Source organism: Corythoichthys intestinalis, chromosome 12, assembly GCF_030265065.1.
Source record: "Corythoichthys intestinalis isolate RoL2023-P3 chromosome 12, ASM3026506v1, whole genome shotgun sequence".
Lineage (NCBI taxonomy): Eukaryota > Metazoa > Chordata > Actinopteri > Syngnathiformes > Syngnathidae > Corythoichthys > Corythoichthys intestinalis.
The window spans coordinates 44,644,428-44,664,953 of record NC_080406.1 but is presented as its reverse complement, the minus strand read 5'-3'; the positions used below and the strand labels follow the sequence as shown (position 1 = coordinate 44,664,953).

Sequence of the window (20,526 nt, the reverse complement as noted above, 5' to 3'; positions counted from 1 at the left end):
CTCTAAAAATAAAATCATCTCCCAGTGTCTCATGTCATCCTTCGCTTGGAATACCCTTGAGAAAAACAGGACTACCCTTTATTGCCACATAATGAGTTGGCTCTGTAACACCATGTGTAATATATAATAATGACTCTCAGGACAGCTACATCTGCTGACCTCTCTTGGGAGACGAGCACAATTATTTACCCAGCGAAAAAAGTCATTGAACAAAGCAAATGCAATTTAGTACATGAAAATAAGAGGCATCTTCCTCCACTTGTTTTCAATTACAAATTAAGTGTTCTAATAGGATTCTAAACAAATGTTGTGTACATGGTTTTCCCTGAAGATCGGAAGGACTGAAGCTCATTGTGATATCCTCACATTAACTCATTGGCTGCCACTGATCACTGCAAGTCCTCAAAGTCCGAATGGCTTGGATGTCCAGCGCTGTCAATGGCACTGAAACATGGTCGTCCAATGCCAGCCATCCATGGTGAAATTGATCGTCTTTGGCTTTAAATAGCAGTGAATGAGTTAATTGTGTGCATAAATTTGATACAGGTTACAAAGTGGGTAAACATTTATGGATCTTTTTCATCACAATATTAACTTTTGGTATACAAGTGTGACCTACATGATCCAAAATGTTATGTCCATGTATGTGGATGCAACGTCTTGCATATATCACATATACATCTTATTACATATATATTTTTTGCTTCTTTGTTTTTTTCATTCATTCATTCATTCATCTTCCATGCTACGTAAGGCATGTAATAAGGGTCGCGGGGGTTACTGGAGCCTACCCTAGCTAACAAATAATCTTATTTATGTATATATGTAGTCCCCAGGTTACGAACGAGTTCGGTTCCTACGCTGGCGACGTAACCCGCATTTCCGTGTAAGTGGGAATTAAACCTTTAAGTACCCCTAAATACCCACCAAATCTCAAAATAACTATCGAAAAACATGTATTATATGTCATTATACCGTCCTCGCCAAGACGTTGGAGCTAAGTCCTAGCTAGACAACGAGCTAAGCTCCGAAAAGACGATGGCAGAAGCCAGATGGGTTTTGCTGACTTTATTCAGCTGCTCTTGATATCGACACTTGCGGAATGAAACTAAATATAAATGACAATAAATCTGTTTTGTCTTCAATACCAGTAATTCAAATATGCGTTTATAACTAGCTGCTGATACAGCAAAAACAATCCACACAAACGATTTGCATGTATCAGTAAGCGTCCACTCATCATCAAAAACAATTAAATAAACAGGTATTTGAACACAATTGAACAATAAACAAAACAAAAGCTGTTATATCCAGGTGTTGCCTCTGTGGATGCTTGACAAGCAACAAATGTGTGTTCATGCTTTCAGGCTTTCCCCTCTCTCTGTCACTCGGCTGCGGGACTTCTTCATTGGAACAAATGCGCTCTTCCTCATGTGTGCCTTTGCGCTCTTCTTCGTGTGCGCAAATACAGTGGTACTACGACATACGATCACTTCGACACACGATCTTTTCGACATCCGACGTAAAATTTGACTTGCCGTTTGTTTCTACATTCGACGACATGCTCGAAATTTAACAATATGACAGCACCGCAGACGAACGCATCGCGGATTTTCCTGTGTAAGAAATCAACACAGGTTTCAAAAAGGTTGGTACAGGTAGTGAAACAAGGAAAATGTGACGCTTACCTTTGAAAATGAAGGAGATGTTACTCTAACACACGTAATATAATCAATCAGGGAATAGTATAATTTCTCATATTTACTGTAGGACTGTTTGTATTACTCTATCACACCTAATATAAAATAAATAGCACTTATACCATAGTTTAATGAAAAGAAGCAGAATATAGGGCATAAAAGATACACAACGCCATCTTATCACAGGAGCCAAACGTGTGCGTCATGAGCAGGATTGACACACCAACTCTCGCAATCAGTTCTCCCGGACACTCCAGGACAAAGAGCAGGGCGATCTGTCCTAAAACAAGTAGCATCGGAGAACGCCCGATATCCAACTGATAACACAACTGACAAGACTCCAAGAGCTCTTTTTGACGCTGAGGGGGCTGAATTCACATCCCCGTTGCCCGAACAACAGTAACTCCTAAATCCTCCTGTCCAATCCACATATAGTCCCAAACACACCCTTCTTCCTTCTTCACACCCTTCTTTCAAAAGACTGAACATTTAGATAACAACTGTCGCTTCTCGGGGACATTTCGATGTATCCGTTGTTTTGCTGACCCTGGATTCAGTATTGCCTCTCCGTCGTCTGTTTTGCTTTGTTTTTTGATCACTGTCAACGAATAAATTGTCAACCTGTTTTCGGTGAGCCTTCTTTAAACCTTTCAAAATGGAGTCAGTGCAAAGGGTTAACACCGGAGTGGACGCGTGGAGTTTGGCTTCTCCGGACGACTTGCTGGAGCGGCACCGTCTGGTTTGGCTGTCGCTGTTCCGGGGGGCCGAATTCCTTCAAAATGAAGATGCAAATTATAGAAAAATATGAGCGTAGGGTGCGCATCCGTGAACTGGCTCAACAATACATCTCCACGATCCTCCTCCGACCACCAGTCTAAGTTAAGGTGACAATTATTATTGTGGTAACATCGCCAAAGAAATCGCCAGCTTCGTCAGGTTTTCTGTTGCAAAATCGCCTTCTGTAGGTTGCAGTTGACAGTGTTCTCAAGAGAACATTGAAAGTGAAAGTAACTCTAAACCTTCCCGCTCCCTCTCTCTGTCACGTCAGCCACGCGGTGCGTTCACGTACAGCAAAAATTGTCCGCCACATTAGAACCCGATTCGTGACATTATTACAGGAATTATTATTATTACCATATTATTATTCCGATTTTTATTTATAATTTATTTGTTTTGCTATGTGTAGTTGCCATTTGTAATAGTACCAGCAGTATTTATTCAGGATTCAGTCTAGGATTTTGGGCTTTGGAACGAATTAATGGAATTATAATATATTCCTATGGGAAAATCCTGCCCGACATGCGACCATTTCGACTTACAAACACGGTCCTCGAACGAATTAACTTCGTATGAAGAGGTACCACTGTACATTGTTCTTCGTGTGTACGTGCGCTCTTACTCCCGTGACATTAGTACTACATGCTCTACGCTTCTACGCCAAAATAAAAGCATGCATCACCAAAAAAAAAAAAAAAAAAACGGGACTCCGGCGTTGTAAAGTTGAAATCATGTAAGCCGGGTATGTTGTAACCCGGGTACAACCTGTATATATTGTTTATGAAGAATTAAATTGTTGTTTTTTTATTACAGAAACAGAAATGAATAAATACCAGAAATATAGTCTGGTTATGGCACCCAGTAACACTCGGATGTTGATTTTATTCATTTTTGTTTAATTTCATAGTATTTACCTCATTACCTAACTTTGCCAACAATTGACGTTCAATTCATTCAAACTTGGAAGACTGACTCTGAATACTCATCTTTCATCCATTTCAATTAGGAGGGCTATCAGCGATTATAGTCAAAATGGATTAGATGGTTAGTGCCGTCAATGGCAACCAATGAGTTAAATGACATACCATACCTAGAATGCCAAGAACACATGTATATGCAGGGAATACTATGTACCCAATAGTGCCATGAACAGGATTTGAGGGTACAGTACTTGTCTAAACATCTTTTGTTTTAACGCAGGTCCATCACTGGTGGGGTATCTGAAGAAGGACTGGGCCTCTCCCAACAGCATTGCTCTTTCCTGGCAGCAGCCCAAAGAAACATCATTGCCCATCCTTGACTACGAGATCAAATACTATGAAAAGGTACCATTTTGGTCCACGTCCAGTGAAAAATAAACGCTCAGTAGCCTGATCAAACAAATACTTTGGCTACCGATTAAAGAATTTTAGTATGGTCTTATTTTTGGTCAATCAATAAACAATTTTCAGTCATTTGAAGGGGCCAGGAAAAAAGGAACCATATGCAGTATCCAGAAAAGACTCGATTTGTGCAGAAAAAGGTGCTATGAATTTCAATGAGCTCATTTTGCTCGCTGGGATTTTTTTTATTTTTTTTGGATATGTTTTATACTCCAGCTTTCGATTCCTACTTCTCGCCCAAAGTACATTAGTATGGAACATTCAGCACCTAAACGTTGATGAGTTAAATCCTTCATAAATTGACAGCTTTTAACTTCTTTCCAACATAGGAGCATGAGCAGCTGAGTTACTCTTCAACAAGCACCAAGGATCCTAGTGTGATCATCACAGGCTTAAAACCAGCCACCTGGTACGTCTTCAGTGTCCGAACCCGCACGCCATCTGGATACAGCTCCTACGCCCCCAGATATGAATACAAAACTACCGGAGAATGTAAGTTATGATATTGCTCCTACAGTTATAATAGTCTAAAAACATTTTTCTGAAATGGTCTGTATTTGTGTGTAAAGCCAGTCCTCTCCACCTTCGGAACATTCATCAAATCTGACACATCAGATGGTGTACTTAATAAATCTATCTAACCGATTGCATTCTTTGGGAAGTTTAGCTTTGTTTTGGTCACTTTGGACATCATATAAAATTTATTCCTTTGTAAAACAACAGGTCTGTTATTTTTGCAACTTGCACTGAACTACTGCACAACAAAGCAAGAAAAATAACATTAATATACTGTTAGAATACAAGTTGTAAAATTTCAAGGCATCAAAATGATGATTTTTTTTAAGTCGGGCAAATCAATTTCTGTAACTAAAGCAAAAATATTGTGTCTAGTTTTGCAACAGCACTATACGCATGCACCTTAAATTCCAATTCACCATAACCTTTTAAAGGGCAAACATTAAATGCATTGGCTGCCATTTACTGTGCTAGATTCAGAGGTGGGTAGTAACCAGTGTTGTTAATAACGGCGTTACAATATAACGGCGTTACTAACGGCGTTATTTTTTTCAGTAGTGAGTAATCTAATTAATTACTTTTCTCATCTTGGCAACGCCGTTACCGTTACTGAGGCGGGAAAGGCGTGCGTTACTATGCGTTACTAAGTTGGTTGAAATAAAAAAGTCAGAGAGACGGACTCACGGAGACAAGAGAGCACAGCAGGAGTGGGGAAGACGCCGTTGCAAACGCGATGCTAGGTGGCTCCAATAATACCTGACTGTAGCATACAAACTACGCCCACATGATACGCTAGATATCACATATTATAGAACTAGATGCAAATGATAGACACGGCTGCATTGGCAACATGTTTTAAGGACTACATGCGTTAGTAAACAGCAGCCATCTTAAAGCAGTAGACCTCTCAGGAAGGCTCTGTTGTAGAGATCCTTCCTAGCGAACCTACTTTTTTATTTTATTTTTATTTTATTTTTTTTATCTAAAATGGTCCTAAATCGGCAAAATCTTGACTTAAATCTATCTTTAAATTATGAAACAATTTTAAAACTTACACATGTTGAAAGTAGACAGAAGGGAACTAATGCAATAGCGGGAGCAATTTTAACAACTTTAACGGTTGATTCACAACTTTAAATGACTTCCACACATAGCAAAGGTTACTATCTAGTTATCGCAATACCCTTGTGTCTAGTTAAGTGGAGGGTAAAGAATTGGGCTAGGGCCAATTGTCCCAAAAACCCTTTAAACTTCACATTGTGTGACTTTTTTTTTTTTTTTTTTTTTTTGAGAAAAAAAAATAAAACATGAAAATTATCACTAGTTACTTTACCAAGTAACTAATTACTCTTAAATTCAGGTAACTGAGTTACTAACGCAATTACTTTTTGAGAGAAGTAATTTGTAACTGTAGTTAATTACTTTTTTAAAGTAAAATTAACAACACTGGTAGTAACGCGTTACATGTATTCCGTTACATTTATTTGAGTAACTTTTTGAGAAAAATGTATTTCTAAGAGTAGTTTTACTAAGCCATACTTTTTACTTTTAATTGAGAAGATTTGTTAAGGAAAAACCTTCTCTTACTCTGCTACTTTTGGGCTACACAGGAGTCGTTACATTTTTCCTCTTTATTCTACATATTAAATGTTGTTATCAGTTTTGCTAGCGATGCTATTGCAAAGAGTAGCACTACTATTTTCACCAATTAGACGCCGCAACAATAATCACATGACTCCATTACACCAATCAGACGCAATCTTGCCGTTCTATGATCACGCCAGCCTGTTCAATCACGTGGCGTCTTTAAAGCACCGTAACAAATGAAGTATTTGACAGAGCGCTGCCCTCAACATGAATTGAAAGCACAGATTTAAAACTCGCTCCCAGTTTTTTATTTGGCACAGATTGACCGCAGAAAACCCGGCATATGATCCTTTTAATTTCATAATAGTAACTATAAAGGAACTACAGTATTCACTGTTCAAACTAGGAACTATTTTCTCCACTAGAGGGCAGGGCACTCATGCTCTTTGGGCAAATAATGCTTCATTACTGTTTTGTTTTGTTTTTTCCTCTAATGCCAGAATTTAATGATTTTTTAAAAAATGTATTTATTTGGCTTAACGTGCTTATGTAATCGTTATTATTGTAAAGTATCATTATAGCAAGAGTTCAGATTGATAAGTTTGTGCTGAGAGAAAAAAAATACCAATGTTATTTTTTTATTTTTTTTTAATTCAAAACAAAAATAAGCAGTTACTCAAAATGTTACCCTTTGAGCATTCTTTTCACTGGATACTTTTTTACTTGCACTTCAGTAGATTTTTTGGATGACTAGTTTTACTCTTACTTAAATAATATTAAAATTTTTGGCTACTCTACCCCCCTCTGGCTAGATGTCCAATTCATTTATACTGGGAGAGGTTGGCAGTCAATGGCGGGCAATGAGTTAAATATTATGGAGAATGGGGAGGGCATTTTATATGTTTTAGTTATTTGGCTATAAGAGTTTATTTCTGTTTTTTAATCATATCAATTTATTTTATAGTAACATTTTTATATGTATACATGTAGCAATTCATTAAAAATGTATTTAAAAAATATAAAACATATGAATACAATATTCATAAAAAGAAATAAAAAACATGATTATAATTGAGACCTGACGTGCGTGAGTGAACTCATTTTGAGTGCTGTAGGCCACACTTTTATATCAAATATTAATAATGAGGACTACTTAACCCAAAATGTGATCCATGTATGATCTTTATGAGCTTAAGTTTGTTTTGTTTTGCTTTTTAATTACCAAAATATTCATTTAGTTAATTGAACTTCCAGATTAGTGTTTATGCTTCCATGTCTGTATAGTGCCTTGTCATGTTGCCTTTTGTGTCTCGGTCATTAAACCCATAACATCGGCTTTCGTCCAGCAAGATGTATTGATGATTGATAAGATCGTATTCATCTTCTGAAATTGTGTTTTTATTGGATTATTGTGGATGTGTTTTGTCTTATGGTCTAATTGTGGTCTGGTACAGTTTGACCAAGAAATATTTTGCCTCATGACAGAACTGCATTTCAGCGGTAGTAAATAGTAGCAGTAAAAAAGCATTTGCTTTGCAACATCAAAACCACAATCTAAACCCCGCCGTTGAAGACCGCATTGTAAAGTTACTAATGAAGACGAAAAAGCTTGTAAATGTCAAATATGTGCCGTCCTTTTGATCAACATATTGAATACAGTGATAAAAGGTGTCTGACAATACAGCCTCGATGTTTAATGCATTTGAAATCAATATTTGTTTGAGTCTTGTTGCGACGACGCAACTGCTTTATTGCAATTCTAATCATAAAATACAAAGAGTCCAGCTGCCCTTTTATGTGGGGTCAGGTATTGTTGAGGGGTGATTTGGCACAGTCTCTCTCTCTCCCATCCAAAGCTGCAGTGCAGGGCTTTATCTGTGGATCATACAGCGCTTGGCCAAGCCTTTGTAGTGCCTGGCCTTTTATCTGAAAGTGAAAGCAGATTTGCCCCCTGACGCTCTTTCTGTCTCTGTCAGTCTGTCTGTCAGTAAGCGACTCATACTTTTGTTTTTCCATCAGTCTTTGTCACGTCTACCTCACTCTTTCAGTCGTATTTGTCTTTATCGCGCCGCTGTCATCATGTTTCCTCATCGCTCAGACTGCATCCTTCATTTTGTCCCCAACTCAATGTCATTGTCTTCTCACACACATACACCTCATTATGGCAGTGTCAGTCTGGTCCTTCCTTACGAGTGTGAAGAACACATGAAGCTGTGACAGTGACTGGTGTGGGCCCTTAAACTTTTTCTAAGAATGTAATGATAAACAGGGCTAGCTTGTTAACCAATTATAGTGAATGAGACTATTTTTAATGGTTTAAAACACTATTTTGGGTCATGTAGGCTTTTTTTCATCTTATTGCTGTATTGATATCTTGTTGCTGTTTGAATGAGTTTATCACCAGTACACGTTCAATCCATTCGAACTGGGAGAGTGTCACCCACCCACTTCAAATGGATTGGACGTCTGTCACTGTCAATGGCAGCTAGCGAGTTAAGATTTTGATACTGTACAAGTGTAGAATGTGATGTCAACAAATGTGGATGCCAGGTCTGAATTATAATTACTGTATACTGCAGTGGTGTTACCAGGATGCCAGGTGTGGGTGGGCGTTAGTCTTACCTGGGGGGGCTACTACACCTTAAAACATGTTTTGTTTTCTCCTTGAGATAACTGCTGTTGTGATTTGGTCCAAACAAATAAAAGTTGATTTGATTTGATTTTGACTTAGAACACATCCATAACTGAACAGTATGGACATGCAGGTGAAACGAGAAAGATGAGGTAACAACGTAAAGGTTAAAACTTAGAACACATCAGTACTACAGTATATGAATGGGATACACGGAGCCCAGACTGCCGTTAGTACTACATCCAGTTTTCCTTGAATGGGCAGAGCGTGTGCCCAACCCTGGTAATGCCCCTGGTATACTGTATTTTTTATTATTAATAATAATAAATTTCCTTTATATAGTTTATGAATAAATAAAATTACAAATGAATAAAATGGTTAAAAATTCAAATAAGTCACAAATCAAAATACATTCTAGATGTGTCACCCGATAACCCTCAAAAGTTGATAAATAATTAACGAAATAGCATTAATAATAATTAAAAAAATATTCAATCAATAAACATTTAAATACAGAAAATGATTGCTGTTTTCCTATTTCATTCTTTATTTCATTCATCTTCCAAGCTGCTTATCCTCCACGGGGGTTACTGGGGTGCTGGAGCCTATTCCAGCTAACTATGGGCAGTAGGTGGGGTACACCCTGAATCGCATCCAATTGCATCCTTTTTTTTATTTTTTTTATTTTTTTAACTATTTAAAAAAGATAAAAAATAAATATGAAAGTATATTTAGCTTTTCCATTATTTTTTTATATTTAAATATAGAAAAAAAATGTTTAAAAGATAGAAAGAGGGCTGAGGGGGATCGAAGGGTAGCACTCTATAGGCTGGCACGCCTTTATGGGCCGGCGACCATGGTGTGCGACAAGCCACCGGTTGTCGGCCAAATGGCCTTATTGGTGCACAGGAAGCATTGTCGCCCACAAAATGCAAGCCACCTCCTAAACATTTACCATGACTCCAGTATTTGCTATCACATAAAACACGTAGCTTACTAACTTCGTCATCTGTCCACTGGTCTCTTAATTGTGAGACTTGTTTTTCCCATTCTTCGCGATGAACAGGATCTTTTGGAAAATCCAAAACGCCTCACACCACTCTCCCTGGTGTAGCAACAAAAGCCTGCAGCACATTGGGCTGGCGTAATGCAAAAAAATGAACGAATTAATCCGCAAAATCAGCTGAATTTCATTTCAGTCATTTCAATTTCCATTTCAGTCAGGAGCATAAAATACCGTGTGTAATATTGAAATAAACATGTTTTTTTGTGTGTCACAGGCACTTTAAAACAGGAGTTAGCAATGACTTATTGTTTTTTGATTATAACATAAAACTTGACATCCTCACTTGTGTTTCACATGCACTCACACGGATACTGTAAAAAATCACATGGACCTCTCTCAAGGGGTGTGTGACCAAGCACCCTGATCTGCAATTCATATTCATTAAACATGAAATATGATCGAAAGAAGTTGGGTAATACCAATCATCTTTCAATTATTGGGCCGATGTTAGCTGCGTGACCAGACACCAAAGATGGGGAGAATCATGAATATCAAATGGGTCCAATTTAACCAAATGATTATGGACTGAATCACAATTTAATGAATGAATAATATTAATTAAACAGAATAAGGCCTACAAATCATTTCGGTAATAAGACTGATGGAGGGCATTTTGCATCACAAAGAACTGATCAAACATCTCTATATCTCCCTATGGTTTATTTATAGTACACGCAGGGAGAACATCCATGTTTCGTTTTCAGTGTCGTATTTTTGATGTGTATTTCCTCTGTCCTTCCCCGTCTTCTAATTTTCCCTTTTCCCATGCATTTTTATGTTCTGTCTTCTATATTTCTTACTTTGTGTGACCGGTCTTGTTTTGTCCTAACCGAAAATGTGTCACCTCTAGCATCAGATCTGGCCTCTGACCAAGGTCAGGTTTTGGTCATCGTCACGGCGGCAGTGGGTGGCTTCACCCTCCTTGTCATCCTCACCCTTTTCCTCCTCATTACTGGAAGGTAAGATTACTGGTCTGCTCCTGACATCAATTTGTGTAATACAATGGATTTATACAGTATTGATATATATGGTCGGTTGAAATAATGACTAATCCTACTTTCTGCTTTAAAATGCTTTTATGCCATATTAAGACATGGCTTATGCTGAAAAAGCTTTATCCCGACATGATCATTTTAGCTTTTGCTCTAAAATAGAACCTCATATGAATCAGTATAGCTAAGCTTATCATCGAACTATAAATTTTAGACACAGATAATCCAAGTAAAATGAATTAAAAACATTTTTGTAATTGTGATTTTATTAATTAGGAAAAAAACATTAACATTACAAACATTTTCCTTCATCTATGTGGGGTTTCCTTAACCAGGGTTTGCCCCCCCCCCCCCCCCCCCCCAGGTTATAACTGTGCTAAAAAAAATTCAAGACTGCTTTTTTAGTCCTCTACATTTAAGTATTATTAATAAATCGCTTATGATAACACATAAGTCATGATTTCAAAATTCCTGTAAACTTAACATTTTATTTTTATGTAATTATTTTCTTTCTCCAAAAAAAAACACAACAACAAAAAAACTAATAGTTTATAACATGGACCAATTGATATTAAATATGATCTTAATCAGTACTAGGAACTCTTGATGCCTTATAATAAAATAAACAATAATACCAAAAAAAAAAAAAAAAACAATGAGGAGGGGAGAGTGAGATAGCAAGGTTATTGTTTTAAAAAAATAAATCCACCATGCTCCCGTTTTTTAGCTCTTTCATGAATTATATTGTATTGCTCATCTTCTCTATGAGAAGCCCCACACTTGAAAAGTTCTTTGGCCCCGTGCTATCTTATTAAACAGTCCTACTCAATAAATAAGTACACAAAAAAATCTTAACATGTGGGCTGAAACTCACTCGAGACAGGGCTCAATAATATTGCACTTGCTTGCTTGTGACCAAGAATTGAGTGGCCAAGTCATGGACGCAGGAGGGCAGATGAGTTTGGCGCTTTTTAAACCATATGAAAACTAAGTATAGTATTTGTTAGGTCGAAAATAGAAAGAAAAATCCACCGAAACCCCATTCGAATATAAACACAGGGGTATTAAAATATAGCTTCTCATCATACTACATTGCTACAAGCTGCATGTATATTACAGTATATGCATCTTCTGTCTGAAGCTGGCGATGTTATCGATGCATTGGCTGCCGTTGATGATGCTAGACCCGGTTTAAATGAATTGGACGTCTACAGTTGTCAATAGTTCTCCAATCAGAGTTCAGAAGACAATCATGATCAGATTCATTGTTTTCATGGACACTAAAAATATTGCTCCAGTTAGAATCAAACTTTTCACAAAATATTAAATGTGATGGTTCACTTACTTATTTTCCCCCCTTCTGTCATTGTTTGCATACTATCCTCATTAAAATATGAAAACCTATGAATGTTTGGGTGGTTTTAGTTAAAGCAGACAGTTTTTTCATCTGTATGATTTTGACAAAGATCAGATCACATTTGATGGTGATTTTATGCAGAAATGTGAGTAATTCCGAAAGGTTCATATACTTTTTCATACCACTGTACATGCCATGTACGGTACAAGCACCCCTACCTAATGTCACGGTTTATGACCCAAAAATGTCTTTCAAGATTTATGTTATTCTGTGTTTACCTATTGCAATGGGTGAAATCTATTACTTGGCACGAGATATTTGGATGACGATAATAATGAGGGTTCTCCCGCCACCAGTTTTTCAAGCTTGGCTGGGTAGTCTTTTTTCCCCTCATTACACAAACACATACTGAGCAGCATACCACTTGATCACAATATGCAGTCCTCTTACCCTGTGTAGCAGGGACATTTGGTCTTTTTTTTAATGTAGCTGAGCAGCTTGAAAACAGTGAGAGCTTTCATGGGGCTCTTGTGGATGGAGCTTTGCAAAGGAGGATTTAAGAGGAACTGAAATGTGAGGAGGACTTTTCTGTTCTAAAAGTTTCCTGAAATTTGAATTGTTGCTTTTGAAACTGTGCATGACACATGAGAAAGATGACAATCAGCCTTTTTGTAGACTGTCCTTGAATTTCCGCAACAGCTTCGTTTTCATTCTTGAGTGACCTCTGCTATGATGATGTGACTGTTGGGGATGTCGACGCAATAGAGGAGTGGTTTGACTCCCTGTTATGCTTTGATTAGCGCTGTGGGCAAAGTGCTTTAATTGAAGTTCCTGTTTTTGAGTGCTTATGCAAATGTGAGTGTGTCTTGAAAAAAAATCTCTTCTCATAACAAGTATTCATGTCAGTGTCTGCGTGTGCGGCTCGGACATGAAAGCCAGTCAACGAGAGAGTGGACCAGGCGGATAAAAAGGATCAGAGGAAAGGACTGGAAACCACTGATAACGGCACATGCCGCCATTTCTTTAATGAACAGCTTGACCCCATCAACAGAGGTCAACAATGGCTTTCCAAATCGCCCTCTTTTTCTTCTCGTCTATGTCACCTGCCATGTTATCTGCACTGTCTATCAGTGTCCAGGACCCCACAGCCTTAACTCAGTCAATGCACATGCTGGCAACCTGTGGCGGAGAGCACCCTGATACAACCTCTAATCTGGTCACCCAGATTATGTAAAATCTGCAGAGACACACTCACACACAGCTCTGACACAGTAGTACTTCCCCGAGAATGGTTGAAGCAATGGTCTTACAGCCTTCACAGTACACCATCATCCCTTCATATGATGAACTTCAGAACCCAAAAGCTCCACGTTAGCTTGAAGGATAATAGCCTTGGCCAGATAATAGCCTTGTACAGCCATTTCTGTCACTATGCCAATAAGGTTTTCCTACATTATAACAGGGTTTATGCAGGTCATTAAAAAGCATTAAAAGTCATTAAAATGGATTTTGTCAAAATTCAGGCCTAAAAAGCATTAAATGTTTTAGGCATGAGAAATTATGTATACATTTTCTTTTATATAATTTATTAGGGTTGTTTGATATTAGCGGGTATCCGATAATATCAGCCTATAAAAGCATATTAAAATAATATCGGATAATATCGACATCGGTTTTTCATTATCAGTTCTGGGCCAATATGCACGTTGCCTTCAAAATGAATGTAGAAGCCTTCTGCCTTTGTTCACAGGCTGGTCACAGCTTAGCACAGCAGTTCTGCTTATTGAGCATTAGAGATGTCTCCAAACTAAGATGCTTGGGATATGTTATGTGAGCAGACCTTTTGCATTCATTGTGCGACTATTAAATGGACAATAAAGGCTTGAAAATGAATTGTTTTCTCATTACATACCTCATTGACCGCATACAGTCATGGACGAAATTATTGGCACCCCTGGAATTTTTTAAGAAAATGCAGTTTCTCCAAAACATGAACGCAATTACAAATGTTTTCAGTATGAATGTGTTTTTTGGGGGGGATTTGCATTGGAAAAACACAAAATGTACACAATTTTACACAGAATGCAAAAAAATGGATTGGACAAAATTGTTGGCACCCTCACCTCAATATTTGGTTGCGCATCCTTTAGAAGAAATAACAGAAAGCATTCGCTTCCTATAAACATCAACAAGTTTCATGCACCTCTCAGATGGACTGGCACTGGTCTCCAACCATTTCATGTTGTTATTTGAGTTATGTTTGGGTCATTGTACTGTTGGAACACCCATGACCTCTGATGCGGACCCAGTTTTCTGACATTACACCATACATTCCGGCCCAAAACATTTTGATAGTCTTCATATTTCATGTCTCCTCACACACTGTCAAGACACCCAGTGCCAGAAAAAAGAATGAGGCCTACAAAGAAAAGAACACAGTGCCTATAGTCAAACATGGTGGAGGTCCAATGATGTTTTGGGGTAGTTTTGCTGCCTCTGGCACGGGTGCCATGACAGTGTGCAAGGAGTCATATAATCTGGAGACTATCAAAAATTTTTTGGGCCGCAATGTAGTATGTAGTGTCAGAAAACTGGGTGTGTCAGAGGTCATGGGTGATCCAAAATGAAATGACCCAGAACATACCTCAAATAGCACCAAGAAATGGTTGGAGACAACGCGCTGGAGAATTCTGAGGTGGCCGTCGATGTGTCCGGATCTAAATCCCATTGAACACCTATGGAAAGATCTCAAAATTGCTGTTGTAAGAAGGCACCCTTCAAATCTGAAAGACCTGGAACAGTTCGCAAAAAAGAGTGGTCCAAAATTCCACCTGAGAAACTTGTTCATGGTTATAAGAAGTGATTTCATTATGTTCTTTCTTCCAAATGATGTGCAAACAAAATATTGAGGTGAGGGTGCCAACAATCTTGTCCAGCCTATTTTTTTTAATTTTGTCTAAAATTGTGTCAATTTTGACTTTTTTCCTCAGCTGTTTTGTGTTTTTCCAATGCACATCCAAGAAATAAACACATTCATATTGAAAACATTTGTAATTGCATTAATTTCTGTGAGAAATGCTGTATTCTATAAAAAAAAATTCCAGGGGTGCCCTCTCAGTTTGATATCGGCATTGGATTTTTGGAGTTGGACAATATCGGTTATCGGTTAAAAAGTCTTCATTGGACAACTCTACTTACAATTTGTGTGTGTGAAACAATCTGCAGTTGGGAATGGGCATTAAATTAGTTTCATGTGGCATTAAAAGTGGCATTAAATGACATTTGCTGATACCTGTTTAAGTAAACATGAACATCATTCAATCTTTCTATTTTGCAGGTGTCAATGGTACATCAAGGCCAAGATGACTTCTGAGGATAAGAGGAGGACCAGTTATCAGAATGGACATGGTAAATGAATTTAAAAAAAAAAAAAAAAAAAAACACGCTTTCCCAACTTTCTCCAACATCCTACAAATATACATCTTAGGTTCGTTTAAGACACTAAATCATCTAAAGGTGTACATCTGCGTGTGAATTGTCTGTTTGTGCCGTGCAATGGGCTGCCAACCAGTCTGTGGTACCAGGTTTACCTATGAATTTAGCTCACCCATGACCCCTAATAAGGACAAGCACAGTAAAAAATGGATGGATGAATGCTATATGTTGTAAATTCTCCCAGCATCCAGTATATTGCATCAATACGCCTGGTGATTTTCCCTTGTCTTTATAAGTCTTTTCCAGACACGAGACACAAATTAAAATGAGACCAGGGTAGTGGAAATATGATAATGTACTGAGGGAGGGTCAACCTTGGAATAAAATTGAAATGGGAGTTGTGAAAGGAGGATGATAATAAAGGTAAGGAGACAAGAAGATGGCAAATGGAAATAGTTTTTGAGATAGACTCAGAGTGTGTTGAAGTAAGAAAAGCAATACACTTGCTGGCCATTTCAATAGGTACACATACATTTTCAAGTGAATTTCAAATATGGGGAAACTTCACAATATGATTTTTCTATAAATTCCACAAATATTTTCATTAGTATTACCATCTAAAAAATGCAATAATATAGTCAGCTAGCAAGTTCGTTAGTTAGCGCTGCGCATCTCACATTGAGCCACGTTGATGAACCTAAGCAAATAGTCGCACAGTATTCAGGTCTTATAATGGCTCGGTCATTGATGAAATACAGTACATGAATATGAACAGGTTACACCAGATGGCGCTGTCATGGGGTGAAGCACATGTGCATTAAGGGCTGATTAACGCTTCTGCATTCCGTTGACGGCAGAGTTACGGCGTAGACCCAACGCCAATTGAGCAATTGAAATTCTGCGTCAAAGGAACGCGTTGCTCTGTAATTCACCGCCAAGCCAAAAGAGGGGTTTGTTTTTGTTTTTGTACTGTTTTGGAGGACTCTTGTCGAATTCCTTTAGTTTTCCTCCTGTCATAGACAGCAAGGGCAACGGAGATGGAACCTGTGCATTTGGAGCTGCAGCTAATCAGTATTGAACAAAACAAATGATGAGGTGTAAGCAACACAGCAGATGTTTGCGTAGGTGTTTGAATGTTTGAATGGCGGTGTTGTTTTGCTGAACTGGAAACAACGTTCTGAGCGGACCAATCACAGTCCTTTGACGTTCACGTCACGAGTCAGGATTTTTTTGGAGGCCCACGTCCGACTACGGCATAGGGTATAAATCGGGTCTGCGTTAACAATGTAGGTCTGCCGTCAGCGCAACGCAGTAAGGTTGCAGCTATCGATTATTTTAGTTTTATTGTGGCCGATTAATCAATGAACTAGTCAGTTCGAATAATCGAGTAATCGGATAAGGAACATGAAAAATTAAAATACCTGAGCTCAGCCTCAAACAGTACAAAAAAATAAACAAATTAGGATCTATGTACAGCAAATGAACAACTGGCTAACGTACATAGCAAAAGTCCGCTAGCTTAAATGCTAGAAATGCTAACTTTTTTTTTCTTTTTTTTTTTTACAATGCTCTTACCAAATGGTTCTGACATATTCTCACAAAAACAGCTAAATATACCTATAAACTTAAGTTCGAATGCATTAAAAACACATTAGTGCAAACAAAAACCTAAGTTGGTCTTAACAGGGAGCAGTTGGATTCACCCATGTGAAATGAGACAGACCAGAGGGCAATGTATCCACCCAAATCAATAAAACTAAATGCAAACACTTTCCAAATAAACCATTACAACACCACTTTAATTAAACGAATACTCGAAGGAGCAAAATTTAATTTGAATCTTTTTTTTAATCGATTACTCGAGTTAATCGATTAATCGTTGCAGCACTACAACTGAGAAGCATAAGGCTACGTCTACACTGCGATGGATATTGGCCTTAAACATGTAATTAGTCAGACTATACAGCATGTCGGCTACACTAATGTACCTCTTGTCCGGAGATTTTATTACACAAGCTAAAGGAGTGCATAATTTCTTGAACGGCGGCTAAACCGCCGATTATAGACAGGCTATCTGTATAATAATCGGATACAATGGAGCACGCCATCACCATTACGCATTATGGCAATGTAAACAATGGAAGCGAATGGTACAGACACAGCTTTCCTGCTTCTCTTTTTAAAACTGAAAGAGCTTTTAAATTGTATGCTTGAATATGTCCCTGTGAAGACATCGAACAATGCCCAAAAATTATAAGCTTCCAGTTCAGAGGTGACACGCGCGGATGATGACGTCACACACGAGGCTTCTCATTTTTGCACAGGCGTAGTCTGCGGATATGCTGGTGTCCCTTGTAGGAGCGTGGCGTTTATAAACATACCTTAAACGTAACGCAGGTATAAAATTTTGTCCTAATTAAAAGGCAAAAATATTATCAGTCCTAAATCAGCTTTCTGGCTACTCATGAGATTGAAAATGAAAATAATGCCTGACAAAACTCACATATCCACATTAAATCACACTTAAAGTTAACGTAATGAAGTTGCCAGTGAAGGTACAACAGAGAACCTTTTGAGAATATTATCAGTGTTCAAAATGGAGTGTAGCTTTGTAAGAGCGGGACAATGTCCTAAGGGTTTTGCAGTTGTTGCTTCATGCATCAGAGACAACTGATAGCTATTGTTTTTTGTGATACTGTATCGACCACCCGAGGCAAAGCGCAGCTTGTGTCTAGCTTCCCTTCTCCAGGCAGTCTGGCTCAGCTAAAGATTTAGTGACTTGCTCAAGGACACTTGTGCAGCATGGGTGCTTGCATTAAATAAGGCCTAAACAAGTTAATAAAGTTCAAGATGTTTCTAGATTTTATCAGATGATGATGATCAGATGATAATATGGCAAGAATCATGTCTGCTTTCCTGCAGAGATTTTAGAGATTACATGCTTTTCCACTTTGGTGTAATTTCAGTTTTTAATTAAAGGCGCTTAAGACTCAAGAGATTAATTCGTTTCTTTTAAATGATGATCATCCCTGTTTAATTAAATTCATCCCTCGACTTAATCAACATATTAAAGATCAAAACAATGTAGAAAAAAAATCTACCACTTCATGACACTTTGTCATTCAAACTCTGCAGTTCCTTTCCCTGGGATTAAGACATATGTGGACCCTGACACCTATGAAGACCCTGCGCAGGCCGTCCATGAGTTTACCAAGGAGATTGATCCATCAAGGATCCGCATTGAAAGGGTGATAGGGGCCGGTATGTACATTTCAGTTTCACTGCTTTATGAAAGTATTTGCATTGCAAATTATTCCACATTTGCTTGATGAGCCATGATCTGATTTTTTTTTTTTTTTTTTTTTTTTTTTAGCAATGTACACACTAAAGAGAATGTCTATTAGCATCCAGATTTTTTTGCAAGTACTGCATTGAAAATAATTTCAGAGAATGGGGAGGTGGGGGAGTATTTCTTTTTTGGGGGAAACGGACACAATTTAAATACAGTCCTGAGGCAACCGCTCAGATGAATGTGAATTGCAACACTGCCCCCAGGTGGAGCTGAGCGGTACTTGCTGGTGGTGTCAAAGTAATTTACCCCGGCAGTTTACATACATTTACTGGGCTAAAAATAAAAATAAATAAATAATAAAAATTTAAAAAATGCACAAGTATGAGTGAAAAAAACATGTATATTTTTAATTTATTACCATACTTCATTGGGATAGATTTATTAACAAAGGTACAATATATTTATAACTGATAAATGGTTAGAACAATGAGTTGAAATTGGGTAATGACTCTACATGTGTGATAGCCATGGCACACTGCTTTGTGTTTATATGGGAAGTGACTATTTATTCTATTTCACGAATGTTATTATATATATATATATATATATATATATTTTTTTTTTTTTTTTTTTTTTTTAATATCTTACTAAAGGGCATCTGAATACTTCAATTCATGAGCATTTTACTCAGTTAAATTGTATTGAATGCATCATTCCTTGTCTCAAAACCCACATGACCAAAAATGTTTTTTTAATTGACCGCGTAGTTTTTGAGTTACTGCCATAGCAACCTGGGACGCACCTCGTTGCCGGCCGCTTCCTGATGACATCAATTCCTGAAGACCTCGCCAGCACTCCAAAACGAAAGTGCAGCACAACGCTATCCTCGCCATATATTGCAAACATTTTCTGGGTTCTATTCGCCATGCAATCTCAATGTGTAGCGATAATTTGCTCACAAGAAAGCACGAGACTCTATGAGTGGCCCAAAAAAACCTTTTCTGCAAAGATTTGGACATCCTTTGTGAGAGTCAAGCGGAAGAACTTTTTCACGGCTCCTCGATCGCGTCTTTGTTTTCAACATTTCAGCGACGATGTTAGGGTGCGGTTTTAGGGTACGCTGGGTTGTCGCGTCTGCTGTGGCGAATAAATCGTCGTCATCTAACACCTCAGGTTCAATTGTACTGCAGATAATCTGTCCTGGGAGCCTTTGTTATCGTTAGCATCACAAAAGAGCCATCCTGAATGGTTACTTTTGGTGGAAATATCAGTGATATCGTTGCTGCTACAATGCTCGCTGTGGATAGTCTTCTGTTGCGCTCAGGAATTTACGTCACACTTCCGGGTTTGGAATGGGACTATTAACAGAGTTCACAAAACCTAAAAAATCAAATTATCCTTGCAGTTACATGTTAAAAATGACATGGTTGTTTTGACGAACTCATCCAAAGTTTATATTTGTAAAATAAATTACACCGAAATCCAAAAAGCTCTTCAGCTGCTCTTTAAATAATACCTACATCTTTAAATAAATGAATTCATAAATTATCTTTTTTTTTTTTTTAACTCATGGCCCTTAACAACACTTACCCGTATTTTTCGGACTATAAGTCGCACCGGAGTATAAGTCTCATTTTTAAGGGGAAATTTACTTGATAAAATCCAACACATAGAACAGATATGTCATCTCAAAAGGCAATTTAAGATAAAAATACAATATATAACAACATGCTGATTAAGTGTAAAGTATGATAATGTTACATGACGCATGAACAACGAAATGCAAACGT

At 37.8% G+C, this 20,526-nt stretch overlaps 1 protein-coding gene across 1 annotated transcript in view; it reads left to right on the top strand.

Annotated features, from left to right (window-relative positions):
• LOC130926827 (ephrin type-A receptor 6-like) overlaps window positions 1-20,526 on the top strand; it is a 252,235-nt gene that overhangs the window by 217,551 nt on the left and 14,158 nt on the right. The window contains exons 6-10 of the mRNA XM_057852094.1: window positions 3,678-3,802; window positions 4,189-4,351; window positions 10,511-10,619; window positions 15,347-15,417; window positions 18,580-18,705. Coding sequence (XP_057708077.1) covers window positions 3,678-3,802; window positions 4,189-4,351; window positions 10,511-10,619; window positions 15,347-15,417; window positions 18,580-18,705 — 594 coding nt within the window. The remainder of the gene's footprint in view (window positions 1-3,677; window positions 3,803-4,188; window positions 4,352-10,510; window positions 10,620-15,346; window positions 15,418-18,579; window positions 18,706-20,526) is intronic.